The sequence below is a fragment of the Drosophila takahashii genome, chromosome 3L (assembly GCF_030179915.1).
Source record: "Drosophila takahashii strain IR98-3 E-12201 chromosome 3L, DtakHiC1v2, whole genome shotgun sequence".
Classification (NCBI taxonomy): Eukaryota; Metazoa; Arthropoda; class Insecta; order Diptera; family Drosophilidae; genus Drosophila; species Drosophila takahashii.
In genome coordinates, this window is record NC_091680.1 from 14858619 (window position 1) to 14876019 (window position 17401).

At 48.6% G+C, this 17401-nt stretch overlaps 1 protein-coding gene across 1 annotated transcript; it reads left to right on the top strand.

Annotated features, from left to right (window-relative positions):
- The first annotated feature begins 1579 nt into the window (after positions 1–1579).
- LanA (laminin subunit alpha) lies at positions 1580–17341 on the top strand. The gene is made up of 15 exons (XM_017155088.3): positions 1580–2024; positions 2486–2632; positions 4194–4818; positions 4881–5090; positions 5152–5565; positions 5624–5896; positions 6525–7377; positions 7441–8092; positions 8153–8433; positions 8494–8722; positions 8782–9252; positions 9427–11327; positions 11946–15137; positions 15246–15460; positions 15517–17341. The coding sequence occupies exons 1-15, from the start codon at positions 1803–1805 to the stop codon at positions 16971–16973; spliced, it is 11142 nt and encodes a 3713-aa protein (XP_017010577.2). The 5' UTR covers positions 1580–1802; the 3' UTR covers positions 16974–17341.
- Positions 17342–17401: the final 60 nt, after the last annotated feature.

The window sequence follows — 17401 nt, forward strand, 5'->3', positions numbered from 1 at the left end:
AGTCGTCCTAGGCCCGTTTTCTCGTCCACATGTTAATCTAAAAGTTGACTTTATACCTAGAAAATGTATAAAACTGTAGATGTTAAATTTAACCAGCTTAAACCTACTTTTAGTTTAACATGTGGACGATAATTCGGCCCTCAATGTCGGTCGCCAGAAAGTATGCAATGATTTTAACAAATTGTTGATTGTAAACAAGATAGTTCCATGATGTTAAATATTTAATTCAAAGAAATATAAGATTTAGTAATTCCAAAGTTGCCATACAAAAAAATAAGTTAGAGTATACTTTAATTTATTAGACTCGTTGATCCAATCCACAACGTTCCCCGATCGAACCGGTTTTTTGTTTTGTTTGATTCCGATTCCGCGTTTCAAGCCGGCCGGCGAATGAGACAAACAACAAAGAGCTGGAGAAGAGGAGGTAAACATATGTCAAGAGCAAAACAAAAACGGAAAGATTATCGTTCTCCCAGCTATATAAAAGTCCGAAGACGAGAGCAACCGAAGTCGGCAGCCGGGAAGAGCCGATCGTGCGACCACGAAAATGAAACTTTTGGGGTCTCGAGAAAACTTCTCGCTGCAGTTCCATCAGTTGCTCGCTAAGAGCCATCGAGTGCGGTTGGATGAGGTCCCTCCCAGAAATACGAAAAGATATGGGCACTACACCGTTCGGAATGACCTCCATTGGCTCATTTTTTGTAATATTCCTGGCGACTTCCTACTGCCAGATTGATCAATTGGCGAGATATTTCAGCCCTATCATAAATTATTAGCCAGTACAAATGAAGGATCCATAGTGATTGAGTGAGTTGACTTTTCTTCTTCGTTATATTAATCGATATATATTTCCAGATCAAAGGTTGATGCCGCTAGGCCCAACCTCTTTGTTATCCTTGTGAAGTACTACCAACCGAACCATCCCAAGTACCAGGTGTACTACACATTGACGGCTGGCAAGAATCAGTATGATGGCAAGTTCGACATTCAGCACTGCCCCTCGAGTTCCGGCTGCCGGGGAGTGATCCGTCCACCCGGAGAGGGTTCGTTCGAGATTGATGATGAGTTGAAGTTTACGATAACGGTAGAACTTAAGAATTTTTTAAAAGTTAGAAGAATTGTACTTGTGAACTCACTAATATTTCAGACCGATCGACCCCAGAGCATTTGGTTGGACTTCTTGTGGTGGTTCCTCTCAAGCAGTACAGTTATGACCTCTTGGTTGAGGAGACCTTAGCGGCCAAGCGATCTACTATAGTCGTTGAAAATCATTCAAAAAATCAATGTCAGTTTTTTGACCTAGAATGCCAGTAGATGCTGACATAATAAAGAATGAAATACAGTAATCTTTAACAACAGACAGTTTTTCAGTTCTAATCTTTCGACCCGGCCGGCAAAGAATTATACAAACAAACAAAAAACTGGAGTAGGGGATGTAAACATATGTTGATAGCAAAACAAAGTCGGAAAGATTGTCGTTCTGCCAGCTATTTAAAATGCCGAAGTCGAGAGCAACCGAAGGCGGCAGCCGAGAAGAGCCGATCGCGCGACTACGAAAATTCACATTTTTGGGGTCTCGAGGAAAACTTCTCGCTGCAGTTTCATCAGTTGCTCGCGAAGAGCCATCCAGTGCGGTTGGATGAGCTCCCTCAAAGGAATACGAAAAGAATAGTGAAGAAAGTGACTTGCAGATAAGAAAGTGAAGTACATAAGAGTGAACCGGGAAAGAAAGAGATAGAACCGGAAGTGGTCCGTGGAAGGACAGTCGTTATCGCAGCGCGGGTGCTTGAACTCTCGGCGCGATGGGGCTCAGAATGGCCTCCATTGGGGTCCTGCTCCTGATCCTGGCGATCTCCTATTGCCAGGCAGAGCTAACGCCGCCATATTTCAATCTCGCTACGGGCAGGAAGATTCAAGCCACGGCCACTTGTGGCCAGGATACGGACGGACCAGAGCTCTATTGTAAATTAGTAGGAGCCAACACGGAGGACGATCACGTGGAGTACTCGGTTATCCAGGGACAGGTAATTATAATCGACATCCAGCAACGCCCAAAAATCATTCCAGTATACACACAACGTCAGATGATCTTTGATTTCACACTGAGAAAACCAAAATGATATTACAAAATAATTGGAAATAGTATTTTCTTGTCTAAAATAATTTAATTTAAAGATATATCAGTAAAAATGTGTAATTTAAAGTAAAGTCTTAATTTATTATAATTAAATTTATTCCAAAACCTAATATTACTTGGCAAGTAAAGTCCTTATAAGAGAAATAAAAATATTTCTTTATCTGAGTTTAAGTATTATTAAATTTGATATATCTTTCGGTTTTCGAGACATAATTTTTTCAAGTGCGCACTGCATTTTGACTTCCCCCACATGTGTTGAACATTCGAATTGGACTCTAAAAATACTCTTGACTCGATTTGGATCTTTCCATTTATTTTTTCTAACATGTGTTCTCTGGTTTTTTGTAGGTCTGCGACTACTGCGATCCCTCGATCCCGGAGAAGAATCATCCGGCCGAGAACGCGATCGATGGCACCCAGGCCTGGTGGCAGAGTCCTCCGCTGTCCAGGGGCATGAAATTCAATGAAGTCAATTTGACCATCGATTTCGAACAGGTAAGCAGCAGAGCAGAGAACACAAAAGATACCAAAGGTATCCGTGTGACTGAGAAAAGCATAGGAGGGAGACGGTGTGGATGGATGCAACTCGTTTTCGGGTCCGAGCGATGGGATCGTAAAATTTGAAAACAATTTTAATGGGTTTTCATTTCAACGACGTCGTCGACACAGCAAAAACTGGACGAAACGAACAAAAAAATGTTGCTGAGCTCGGTCATTTGTTGTTGGCCTCTTCCCCTTTGGAGTTGTGGGTTATCAGTATGTCAGCGCTCCTACATATAATATACAGAGATATGTATACATACACACAGTCTTGAATGGGAAGTCTCGGCTTACAAGCTGCTTAGAAACCGACACGGAGCATTGACTCTTTCGAGCTGTTCATTCTGATTTGTTTCGTATTTTTTTTAGCGATAATGGCGTAATATTTCTTAAGGCACCAGCATGCGACATAAACGAATTGGGAGCAGCCTGATAATCAGCCCAAGTCGCAAGAAACTACAGCCTTATCATCAGCGAGTCTGAAACGGTTCTATAAAAAGTTGGGGGTCGACTCGCCTACATTCTTATCTCGCTTGCAACGGAAACGGAATAATCCACACGAGGTCCAAAAGTTAATTTCGAGAACAATTGCGCTAAGATTTCAACAACTAAGCATGATCTCATATACATTCCATGGGGGCTTTAATTCTTTAGTTGCACTTTTCTTAATTCGCAGAATGCAACTGAATATGAGATTCTGGTTTATATTTAGGCTGCTGAACATTGTAAAACTTTGCAACTCAAGTACATATGTATGATACATATTTACTGAATAATTTACGAAGAGCTGAATAGAAAATTTTGTTTATGCAAAAATATCATGAACTTCCACATGGGTAAAACTAAAGAAAACACCGAAATGTAAACAAATCAGAGTACATAACATGTGTGAGCTCACTATAAGATAGGAACGCATGTATCTACGTATCTCCATATCTCTGGGCTCGTTTTCAATTGAAGCCAAATTAAAAAGCAAACATAAACCAAGAAAATATAAATAAACGAACAAACACTGGCCGAGTCCACTGCAGAACATTTGGAGTTAATTCCCGCACAGTGATCTCATGTTGTCGTCTCGCATTTGCCAGTGTGATGGTGTAGTTTGTATATAAGTAGTGTGTACACTCGACTAATAAATTTCAATGAATTTGCTTGTGCAAAATGAATTTCGAGACCAGACGGGGCTTCCAATTATGTGGAAAAAATTCTTAGGGCCGTTTTCTCGTCCGCCTGATTAATTTAAAGTAGGGTTAAAACTCTGACTTCCCATGCGATTTCAAGGCTTTAACCCCACTTTAAATTTAACAAACGGACGAGAAAACGGCCCTTAGTTATTTAAGATAGTGCATACTTCTTCGAAGATCAAAAGTACACCGTACAATAGTTAAAGACTTGTAAACTGGAAAATGTTTTACCTATATATATCAGCTTACCATAAAGGTTTACTTAAATGTCATCACAATCTTTATAATGAGAAATCATATTAAATTGTAGTTCTTTTTTTAACCTCACTTAGGAATTCCATGTGGCCTACTTGTTCATTCGCATGGGCAACTCCCCTCGTCCGGGTCTCTGGACGTTGGAGAAGTCCACTGATTATGGCTCAACCTGGACCCCTTGGCAGCACTTCTCCGATACTCCCGCCGATTGTGAAACGTATTTCGGCAAGGACACCTACAAACCGATTACCCGCGACGACGACGTCATCTGTACCACCGAATACTCAAAGATTGTGCCGCTGGAGGGCGGAGAGATTCCCGTTGTGCTGCTGAACGGACGTCCCAGCTCTACCAACTACTTCAACTCAACGGTTCTGCAGGAATGGACACGTGCCACCAATATCAGGATACGTCTGCTTCGCACAAAGAATCTTTTGGGACATCTGATGTCCGTGGCTCGACAGGATCCCACGGTGACGCGTCGCTACTTCTACTCGATCAAGGACATCTCGATCGGAGGAAGGTGCATGTGCAACGGACATGCCGACACCTGTGACGTCAAGGACCCGAAGAGTCCGGTGCGCATCCTCGCCTGCCGCTGCCAGCATCACACATGCGGCATCCAGTGCAACGAGTGCTGCCCAGGATTCGAGCAGAAAAAGTGGCGCCAGAACACCAATGCCCGACCCTTCAACTGCGAACGTGAGTATTCCCTTGGGCGGACAAACTCTCTTGAGCGGACAATATTAAATTTTCTTCCCTAGCATGCAACTGTCATGGTCACAGCAACGAGTGCAAGTACGATGAGGAGGTGAACCGCAAAGGCCTCTCCCTGGACATTCACGGACACTACGATGGCGGTGGTGTTTGCCAGAATTGTCAGCACAACACTGTGGGCATTAACTGCAACAAGTGCAAGCCCAAGTACTATCGACCCAAGGGCAAATACTGGAACGAGACCGATGTCTGCAGTCGTAAGTAGTAGCTTTAATTAGGTTTTTGCATGTATTTACCATCGTTTTCCCCCCAATTTAGCCTGCCAGTGTGACTACTTCTACTCCACCGGACACTGCGAGGAGGAGACCGGAAATTGTGAGTGCCGTGCCGCCTTCCAGCCGCCGGCCTGCGACTCCTGTGCCTACGGCTACTACGGTTACCCCAACTGTCGGGAGTGCGAGTGCAACCTGAACGGAACCAATGGCTATCACTGCGAGGCGGAGAGCGGTCAGAAGTGTCCGTGCAAGATCAACTTTGCGGGCGACTACTGTAAGGAGTGCGCCGAGGGATACTACGGATTCCCCGAATGCAAGGCCTGCGAGTGCAACAAGATCGGCTCGATGGGCAACGATTGCAACGTGACCACCGGCGAGTGCAAGTGTTTGACCAGTTTCGGAGGCGACAAGTGCGAGCGCTGCAAGCATGGCTACTACAACTACCCCACCTGCGCATGTAAGGCCTCCAAATATTGTATTTAAATATCGGAAAGTTATTGTTTTCCACCTCATAGACTGCGACTGCGACAACGAGGGTACGGAGTCGGAAATCTGCAGCAAGCAGACGGGCCAGTGCATCTGCCGCGAAGGATTCGGTGGCTCCAGATGCGACCAGTGCCTGCCGGGATACTACAACTATCCGGACTGCAAGCCCTGCAACTGCTCCACCACGGGCAGCTCGGCGATCACCTGCGACAACACCGGCAAATGCAACTGCCTCAACAACTTTGCCGGAAAGCAGTGCACGCTCTGTACTGCCGGCTACTACAATTATCCGGAATGTCTACGTGAGTCTCCTACGAAAATAAAATAAGAACTTTACCTCCATTTTTATACCAGTTAGAGTAGAAGGGTATGTTGTATTCGTGCAAAAGTATGTAACAGGGAGAAGGAAGAATTTCCGGCCCCATAAAGTAAATATATTCTTGATCAGGGTCACTAGCCATGTCGATCTAGTCATGTCTGTCCGTCTGTCGGTCCGTCTGTCTGTCCGTCTGTCTGTCCGTCTGTTTGTCTGTCCGTCCGGATGAACGCTGAGATCTCGGAAACTACAAAATCTAGAAAGTTGGGCTTACCCACACATATTCTTCGGATTCCTACGCAGTGCAAGTTTGTTTCAGTCGAGGGCCACGCCCACAATCGCCGTAAAAGATTTTAAAAGGTGTCTGGTGCCCACCCCTTTCATTATTTCGGAAAAGAGAAAATGCAGTTTTATTGTGTTTATCAAAACCTATCGAAATGTAGAAGAAATGTTTCAAATCGGACCGTTCGTTAAAAAGTTATGCGCGATCAAAGTTGTACATCTCTCTCGCATTTTTTTAGCTGAGTATCAGATACCCGTGATAATCGAGGACTCGATTATAGCGTTTTCTCTTGTTATTCTTAATTCAATGTAATTAATCTACCTATGTGCAGCCTGCAACTGTGACTCTCACGGATCCCAGGGAGTGTCGTGTAACTCGGACGGACAGTGCTTTTGTCAGGCCAACTTTGACGGACAGCAGTGCGAGTCGTGCAAGGAGGGCTTCTACAACTTCCCTAGCTGTGAGGGTTGCAACTGCGATCCGGCGGGAGTGATCAGCAAGTTCGCCGGCTGCGGTTCGGTGCCCGTGGGCGAGCTGTGCAAGTGTAAGGAGCGAGTGACTGGCAGGATCTGCAATGAGTGCAAGCCTCAGTACTGGAACCTCAACTCCAGCAATGCTGACGGATGTGAGACCTGTGATTGTTGGACGGACGGCACTATTTCCGCCCTGGACACCTGTACCTCCAAGTCCGGCCAGTGTCCCTGCAAGCCGCATACGCAGGGCAGGCGCTGCCAGGAGTGTCGCGATGGAACCTTCGACCTGGACAGTGCCTCGTTGTTTGGCTGCAAGGACTGCAGCTGCGATGTGGGCGGTTCGTGGCAGAGTGTCTGCGACAAGGTCAGCGGTCAGTGCAAGTGCCATCCGAGGATTACGGGGCTGGCGTGTACCCAACCCTTGACCACCCACTTCTTCCCGACGCTTCATCAGTTCCAATACGAGTACGAGGACGGAACTCTGCCGTCGGGCACTCAGGTGCGATACGATTACGATGAGCAGGCATTCCCCGGTTTCAGCAGCAAGGGCTATGTGGTCTTCAATGCCATTCAGAACGAAGTGCGCAACGAGATAAACGTCTTCAAGTCCTCGCTCTACCGCATTGTATTGCGCTATGTGAATCCCAATGCCGAAAATGTAACCGCCACCATCTCGGTTACTTCAGATAATCCTCTGGAGGTGGACCAGCAGTAAGTATTTTCTCACTTTCTGTTTAAGTAAAATAAAAACTAATCTAATTACTCACTTAACAGCGTAAAGGTATTGCTGCAGCCCACTTTGGAGCCCCAGTTCGTGACCGTTGCGGGGCCTCTGGGAGTAAAGCCCTCCGCCATTGTAATGGATCCGGGTCGTTATGTCTTCACCACCAAGGCCAACAAGAATGTGATGCTCGATTACTTTGTTCTCCTGCCCGCTGCTTACTACGAAGCTGGAATTCTGACCCGCCACATCTCCAATCCCTGTGAACTGGGCAACATGGAGCTGTGCCGCCATTACAAATACGCCTCCATTAATGTCTTCGAACCGGCAGGAACTCCATTTGTAATCGGAGAGAACAACAAGCCTACAAATCCCGTCGAGGTGTACAGCGATCCAGAACATCTTCAGATTGTCAGCCATGTGGGCGATATTCCCGTGTTGAGCGAGTTGCAAAAGGAGCTTAACTACATCGTGGATGTGCCCCGCAGTGGACGATATATCTTCGTGATTGATTATATCAGCGATAGGAACTTCCCCAACAGTTTCTACATTAACTTGAAGCTGAAGAACAATCCAGATTCGGAGACATCCGTGCTGTTGTATCCATGCCTATACTCCACCATCTGCCGGACGTCGGTAAACGATGATGGTATAGAGAGGGAGTTTTATATCAGCAAGGAGGATCTGCAGCCAGTCACCATCTATGTGAGTAATAATCAATTCAACTAAGGAACCTAATAATTACAACATTCACATCTTTTTCAGGCCGACTTTGAAGATGAATCTCGATTCCCGATTATTTCAGTGACCGCTATTCCCGTCGAGGAATGGTCCATTGATTACATCAACCCGAGTCCCGTCTGTGTGATCCACAATCAGCAGTGCGCCACTCCGAAGTTCCGTTCAGTTCCCGATTCCAAGAAGATTGAGTTCGAAACTGATCACGAGGATCGTATTGCCATAGACAAGCCTCCATATGCCTCGTTCGATGAACGGGTTAAGCTGGTCCATTTGGCCAGTCCGAATGAGGGAACAATAGTGATTGAGTGAGTCGGCTTCTCTTATGAAATATATGTGGTTTTATTAATCAATATTATTATTTTCAGATCAAAGGTTGATGCCGCTAAGCCCAACCTCTTTGTGATCCTTGTGAAGTACTACCAGCCGAACCATCCTAAGTACCAGGTTTACTATACATTGACGGCTGGCAAGAATCAGTATGATGGCAAGTTTGACATTCAGCACTGCCCCTCTAGTTCCGGCTGCCGGGGAGTGATCCGTCCACCCGGAGAGGGTTCGTTCGAGATTGAGGATGAGTTCAAGTTTACAATAACGGTAAGACTTAGGAATTTTTTTAAAGTTAGAACGAATTGTAAAGCTCACTAATATTTCAGACCGATCGACCCCAGAGCATTTGGTTGGACTATCTGGTGGTGGTTCCTTTGAAGCAGTACAATGATGACCTCCTGGTTGAAGAGACCTTTGACCAGACCAAGGAGTTCATTCAGAACTGCGGCCACGACCACTTCCACATCACTCACAATGCCAGTGACTTCTGCAAGAAGTCAGTTTTCTCCCTGACCGCGGACTACAACAGCGGAGCTCTGCCCTGCAATTGCGACTACTCTGGATCCACGAGCTTCGAGTGTCATCCGTTTGGAGGTCAATGCCAGTGCAAGCCGAATGTGATTGAGCGCACGTGCGGAGCCTGCAAGAGTAGGTACTACGGATTCCCCGACTGCAAGCCCTGCGAGTGTCCCAGTAGCGCCATGTGTGAACCCACCACTGGAGAGTGCATGTGCCCTCCGAATGTCATTGGGGATTTGTGCGAGAAGTGCGCCCCCAACACTTATGGGTTCCACCAGGTGAGTCAGCTAACGAAGCCCTTACTAATTAATAATTAGAATGAACCATTTTTTTTTTTTTTTAATTTTTTTTTTATAATGTTTTTCTAACGCTACAAGTTAATAACTTATAATTAGTGCAATAGTCAAGTTTTTAAATTTTTTGTTTAATATTATTTTTTTATTATCCACCAGGTTATTGGCTGCGAGGAGTGTGGCTGCAATCCAATGGGCATCGCCAACGGAAATACCCAGTGCGATCTGTTTAACGGAACCTGCGAGTGCCGCGACAATATCGAGGGCAGGGCCTGCGATGTGTGCACCCATGGATACTCGAACTTCCCGCACTGCGATGAGTGCAGTTGCCACAGACCGGGAACCGAACTGGAGGTGTGCGACAAGGTCGATGGCACCTGCTTCTGCAAAAAGAATGCGGTGGGCAGGGATTGTGACCAGTGTGTCGATGGAACGTACAACCTGCAGGACTCGAATCCAGAGGGCTGCACCACTTGTTTCTGCTTTGGCAAGACCTCGCGATGTGACAGTGCCTTCCTCAGGGTTTACAATGTCAGTCTGTTGAGGCACGTGTCCATTAGTACACCGGAGTTCCGGGACGAGAGCATCAAGTTCGAAATGTGGCCAGTTCCGGCGGAGGAGATTCTGCTGAATGAGACCACGCTGAAGGCTGACTTTACGTTGCGAGAGGTCAACGATGAACGTCCCGCATACTTTGGAGTTCTGGACTATCTGCTCAACCAGAACAATCATATTTCAGCTTACGGCGGTGACTTGGCCTATACGCTTCATTTCACCTCTGGCTTTGATGGCAAGTATATTGTGTCTCCGGATGTCATTCTGTTCAGTGAACACAATGTCCTCGTCCACCAAAGCTACGAGCAGCCCAACAGGAATGAACCGTTCACCAACCGCATTCAGATTGTGGAGTCGAATTTCCAAACTGTTTCGGGTAAACCGGTTTCCCGAGCTGATTTCATGATGGTTCTGCGGGATCTCAAGTCGATCTTTATCAGGGCCAACTACTGGGAACAGACCTTGGTGACCCATTTGGCCGATGTTTACCTAACGCTGGCCGATGAGGACGCCGATGGCAATGGCGAGTACCAAAAACTGGCCGTGGAGCATTGCTCCTGCCCGCCCGGTTACTCGGGACACTCGTGCGAGGACTGCGCCCCGGGCTACTACCGCGATCCCACCGGACCCTACGGTGGTTACTGCATTCCCTGCGAGTGCAATGGCCACTCGGAGACCTGCGACTGTGCCACCGGCATCTGCACGAACTGTCTGCACGGAACTCAGGGTGATCACTGTGAGCAGTGTGTGTCGGGTTACTATGGCAACGCCACAAACGGATCGCCTGGCGATTGCATGATCTGTGCCTGCCCGCTGCCCTTCGACTCGAACAATTTCGCCACCAGCTGTGAGATCTCCGAGAGTGGTAACGAAATCCACTGCGAGTGCAAGCCAGGCTACACGGGACCCCGTTGCGAATCCTGCGCCAATGGATTCTACGGACAGCCAGAGAATATGGGAGAGGTGTGCCGGCCATGCGACTGCTCTGGAAACATCAATCCAGAGGATCAGGGTTCGTGCGACACGCGAACGGGTGAATGTCTGCGCTGCTTGAACAACACCTTCGGAGCCGCCTGTAATCTGTGTGCTCCTGGCTTCTATGGCGACGCCATCAAGCTGAAGAACTGCCAGAGCTGCGACTGCGATGATCTGGGCACCCAGGAATGTGATCCTTTCGTGGGTGTTTGCACCTGTAACGAGAACGTCATCGGCGAACGCTGCGATCGCTGCAAGCCGGATCACTATGGATTCGAGTCGGGAGTCGGTTGCCGGGCCTGCGAATGCGGTGCCGCTTCCAATTCGACGCAGTGCGATCCGCACACTGGGCACTGTGCCTGCAAGTCCGGAGTGACGGGACGTCAGTGCGACCGCTGTGCCGTGGATCACTGGAACTACGAGAAGGATGGATGCACTCCGTGCAACTGCAACCAGGGATACTCGCGAGGATTCGGCTGTAATACCAACACGGGCAAGTGCCAGTGCCTGCCGGGAGTCATTGGAGATAGGTAACTATTACGTGGTACTTTTTGAATACCACATTTCCTTTCATTATACCCGTGGGTTTAAGGTTTATTGTATTCGTGCAAAAGTATGTAACAGCTAGAAGGAAGCGTTTCCAACCCCATAAAGTATATATATTCTTGATCAGGGTCACTAGCCGAGTCGATCTAGCCATGTCCGTCTGTCTGTCTGTCCGTCTGTATGAACGATGAGATCTCGGAAACTACAAAAGCTAGAAGGTGGAGATTTCCCACACATATTCTTGGGCTTCCTACGCAGCGCAAGTTTATTTCAGCCAAGCGCCACGCCCCCTCTAACGCCCACAATCGCCCACTAACGATTTTAAAATGGCAATGCAATTTTGTTGTGTATATTTTTACCTATCGAAATGTAGAAGACATTTTTCAAATCGGAACTTTCATTAAAAAGTTTTGCGCAATCAAAATTGTATATATCCATCTTCCTCGCACTCCTTTTAGCTGAGTGACGGGTATTAGATAGTCGGGACACCAACCCGACTGTAGCGTTCTCTTTTGTTTTTCATTCCCGTGCATCAACACATGCTTGAGATGTAGGATCTAAAGATACTGCTATCTAACACTCTACCCTCTACTTTCATTCAGATGCGACGCCTGCCCGAATCGCTGGGTGCTGGTCAAGGACGAGGGCTGCCAGGAGTGCAACAACTGTCACCACGCCCTCTTGGATGTCACCGATCGAATGCGCTATCAGATCGATGGTGTTCTGGCTGATTTCAACAGTGTTACATTGGCCTTCTTCACCAGTCAGAAACTGAACTTCTACGACCAGCTGGCCGACGAACTGGAGCCCAAGGTTAAGCTACTCGACCCGAACAGCGTGGACCTGAGTCCATCCAAGCAGGCCGTCAGCGAACTGGAGGCAGATGCCAAGTCCTACGCCAAGCAGGTGAACCAGACGCTGGCCAACGCTTTGGATATCCGTCAGCGATCGAGCACCACGTTGGCTAACATCACGGTCGCCAATGACGAGGCGATCAAGAGTGCCGACCAGGCCAGGGAGGCTATTGCCGCGGTGGAGGCTCTTTCCAAGAATCTGGAGGCGGCAGCGAGCACCAAGATTGATGCCGCTCTCGAGCAGGCTCAACACATTTTGGGACAAATCAACGCAACCAGTATTGAGCTGACGCCCAATGAACAGGTCCTGGAAAAGGCTCGTAAGCTGTATGAGGAGGTGAACACCCTAGTGCTGCCCATCAAGGAGCAGAACAAGAGCCTGAATGCCCTCAAGAACGACATTGGGGAATTCAGTGATCATCTGGAGGATCTGTTCAACTGGAGCGAGGAATCCCAGGCCAAGTCAGCCGATGTGGAGCGCAGGAATGTGGCCAACCAGAAGACCTTTGACAACTCCAAGTTCGACACCGTGTCGGAGCAAAAGCAGCAGGCGGAGAAGAACATCAAGGAGGCGGGCGATTACCTGATCAACGGGGATCTTACACTCAGCCAAATCAACCAGAAATTGGATAGCCTAAGGGATGCCCTAACCGATCTCACTTCTGTGAACAAGAACGTCGACGACGAACTGCCTTTGCGGGAGGATCAGCACAAGGAGGCAGCTGCTCTTACCGATCAGGCAGAACAGAAGGCGGCCCATTTGGCTGTCAAGGCAAAGGATCTGGCTGACCAGTACGCGGATATGACCGCCAGTGCAGAGCCGGCCATCAAGGCGGCCAGCGCCTACTCGGGAATCGTGGAGGCCGTGGACTCGGCCCAGAAATTCGGACAGGATGCCGTCGATGCGGCTGGCAAGGCCACTGAAATGACGGACGGCATTGAGGACAGAGCCAATGTAGCCGATAATGGATCCACTGATCTTCTCCAGCGCGCCCGCCAATCCCTGCAGAAGGTCCAGGACGACCTGGAGCCACGTCTAAACGGATCGGCTGGCAAGGTCCAGAAGATCTCCGCCGCGAACAATGCCACCGAACAGCAACTGAAGGACATTAACATACTGATCGGTCAACTGCCAGCTGAATCCCAGAGGGATATGTGGAAGAACTCGAATGCCAATGCCAGTGACGCCCTGGAGATCCTGAAAAATGTCCTGGAAATACTCGAACCAGTTAGTAAGCAGACACCAAAGGAGCTGGAGAAGGCGAAGGGCATCAATCGGGATCTGGATTTGACCAACAAGGACATCTCGCAGGCCAACAAACAGTTGGACGATGTCGAGGGATCCGTCTCGAAACTGAACGAACTGGCGGAAGATATCGAGGAGCAGCAGCAGAGAGTCGGAACCCAGGCCCTGCAGTTGGGTCAGGATGTGGAGAGTCTGAAGGCCCAGGTGGAGGCCGCTCGCCAGCTGGCCAACAGCATCAAGGTGGGCGTCAAGTTCAAGCCAAGCACGATCCTCGAACTGAAGACGCCGGAGAAGACCAAGCTGCTGGCCACCCGAACCAATCTATCGACCTACTTCCGCACAACCGATCCCAACGGATTCCTCCTCTATCTGGGCAACGACAACAAGACAGCCCAGAAGAACAATGACTTTGTGGCCGTTGAGATCGTCAATGGCTATCCCATACTCACCATCGATTTGGGCAATGGTCCGGAGCGCATCACCAGCGAAAAGTATGTGGCCGATGGCCAGTGGTATCAGGCTGTGGTGGATCGCATGGGACCGAAGGCCAAGCTCACGATCAGGGAGGAATTGCCCAACGGTGAGGTGGTGGAGCACAGCAAGTCTGGTTATCTCGAGGGATCGCAGAATATCCTGCATGTGGACAAGAATAGTCGCCTATTTGTGGGCGGTTATCCGAGTATATCGGAATTTAATGTACCCTCTGACCTGACCACTAGCTCGTTCAACGGCGACATTGAAGATCTGAAGATCGGCGACGAAAGCGTCGGTCTGTGGAACTTTGTCAATGGCGACGACAACGACGAAGGCGCCCAGGAGCGGGACAAGCTGCTCGAGAAGAAGAAGCCGGTCACCGGTCTGCGATTCAAGGGCAACGGATATGTCCAGCTGAACGCCACCTCGAACTTCAAGACCCGCTCCAGCATCCAGTTCAACTTCAAGGCGGACAAGGACACGTCCAACGGACTGCTCTTCTTCTACGGCAGGGATAAGCACTACATGAGCATCGAGATGATCAACGGAGCGATCTTCTTCAACATCAGCTTGGGCCCCGGTGGAGGTGTTCAATCGGGCAGCCAGGATCGCTACAATGACAACCAGTGGCACAAGGTGCAGGCGGAGCGGGAGAATCGAAATGGTCTTCTCAAGGTGGACGACATCGTGATTTCGATGACAAATGCTCCACTGGAGGCCGACCTGGAGTTGCCCAAGCTGAGGAGATTGTACTTTGGTGGCCATCCGAGACGTCTGAACAGCTCGATCAGTTTGCAGCCCAACTTTGATGGCTGCATCGACAATGTGGTGATCAATCAGGGAGTTGTGGACCTCACGGAATACGTAACTGGCGGCGGAGTGGAGGAGGGCTGCTCGGCGAAATTCTCCACTGTGGTCTCCTATGCGCCGCACGAGTACGGCTTCCTCAAGATGAACAACATTTCCTCGGACAACGATCTGCATGTGGTGCTGCACTTCAAGACCAGTCAACCGAACGGCGTCCTCTTCTATGCCACCAATCACGACCAGAGTTCGACTATTGGTCTGAGCCTGCAAGATGGCTTGCTGAAGCTCAACAGCATGGGCAGTCAGTTGGTGATCGACGATCGTGTGCTGAACGATGGCGAGAATCATGTGGTCACGGTTCAGCACACCCAGAATGAACTGCGTCTCTCGGTCGACGATGTGGAGCAAAAGAGGTGGGTTCAGGGAAGGCATATTGCTATTAAAAGACTCTAATCCGTTGATACCTTCTATAATCTGATAATATTTTCTCTTTTTTAATCAATATTTTTGTAAACCCTTAGACTTGGATCTCCGGAACCGCTGATATTGGAGGGCGGTGACATCTTCTTCGCCGGCCTTCCGGACAACTATCGAACGCCCAGAAACGCGTTGGCTAGCTTGGCTTACTTTGTCGGCTGCATCATCGATGTGACCGTGAATCACGAGGTCATTAACTTTGCCAACAGTGCTGAGAAGAAGAACGGCAATATCAACGGCTGTCCTCCGCATGTACTAGGTGGGTTGACTCGGTTATCCCTTGATGTCTAGTATATTAACTCCTTTTGCTTTCAGCCTACGAACCAAGTCTGGTGCCCAGCTACTATCCCAGTGGGGACAATGAAGTTGAGGCTCCGTGGCCAAATCCCGATACACTGCCACTGCCACCAGTTATTGAAACCACAGAGGCACCGACGAGACCTACCACAACCACAACCACGCAAACCACCACCACCACCACAACAACACCTCCAACAACGACAACGACTAGCACAACCCAGTCACCCTTAAACTTCGATGCGGACAAGGAACAGGAGAACAGAGCGCCGCAAAAGACTCTAACCACTCGGCCACCGGCCAAGCTAAATCTACCCAGCGATGAGCGCTGCAAGCTGCCGGAGAAGCCCAACTTCGATGTAGGCTTCGCCGAGGCAGGCTACCGATTCTACGGTCTGCGGGAGCAGCGTCTGGAGATAAACTCGCTGCCGGTGAAGCTGCGACGCCACCACGACATTGGCATCTCCTTCCGCACGGAGCGACCCAATGGTCTGCTCATCTTTGCCCCGAGCAGCAAGCAGCCCGATGACTTCATAGCCGTCTATCTGCTGGATGGTCGGGTGACATACGAGATGCATGTGGGTGCAGTGCTCCGGGCAAAGATCACCAGCGAGAAGGAACTGAACGACGGCAGTTGGCACACCGTGGAGGTGGTGCGAACTCAACGAAAGGTCAGCCTGCTGATCGACAAGCTGGAGCAGACGGGTTCGGAGGAACTGAACGCGGAGAGAAGTCCACCGATGTTCGATGTCCAGTTGCCCATCTATGTGGGTGGCATTACCAAGTACCTGGAGTCGGAGGTTAAGAGGTTAACCGCATTTGACACCGAAGTGCCGTTCTTTAACGGTTGCCTCAAGAACATTAAGTTCGATGCCTTCGATTTGGAGACGCCACCGGAGGAGTTCGGAGTGGTTCCGTGCTCCGAACAGGTGGAACGCGGAGTGTTCTTCAACAACCAGAAGGCGTATGTTAAGATCTTCGATCACTTCGATGTGGGCACCGAGATGAAGATCAGCTTTGATTTCCGCCCGAGGGATCCCAACGGTCTGCTCTTCTCGGTGCATGGCAAGAATTCCTATGCCATCCTCGAGCTGGTGGACAACACGTTGTTCTTCACCGTGAAGACCGATGTGAAGAATATTGTAACCACCAACTATAAGCTGCCCAACAACGAAAGCTTCTGCGATGGCAAGACACGCAACGTTCAGGCCATCAAATCCAAGTTTGTGATCAACATAGCCGTGGACTTTATAAGCTCCAATCCGGGCGTGGGCAACGAGGGATCGGTCATCACAAAGACCAACCGTCCGTTGTTCCTGGGCGGTCATGTGGCCTTCCAGAAGGCGCCGGGCATGAAGACCAAGAAGTCCTTCAAGGGCTGCATCAGCAAGGTGGAGGTCAACCAAAAGATGATCAGGATTACGCCCAACATGGTCTTTGGTGATATTTGGCAGGGCTACTGCCCCCTCAACTAATGAAGATCCGCGGAACGATTTAAGGACCTATGATTTAATTTGACCAAAAAATACGAATAACTGCCAGGGAAAATCGAAAGTTGCCGACCAAAATGCTTATCAAAGGACAGCGAACGAACAAATTGTAAACGAACAAAATCGACAGGCCATGAAAAAGTCGTGGGTTATCAAAGATAATTGACCCATTAACAAAGATGACAGTCGTATATTTCTTAGTACTATAAGCCAAACCTCTATGTGCCAATCTAATGAAGCCATACTCATACATATCGTCATTTGTATGCTTTTATCCTTTTAAAAACTCTTCAAGTCAATCTGTGAATTTTTGTAATTTTGCCGAATCAATAAATATAATCATTTAAATGAAATTTTTTATTTTACATTCTAGATATTGTAAAAATTTGGGAAGTGATAATAAAAATATTTTC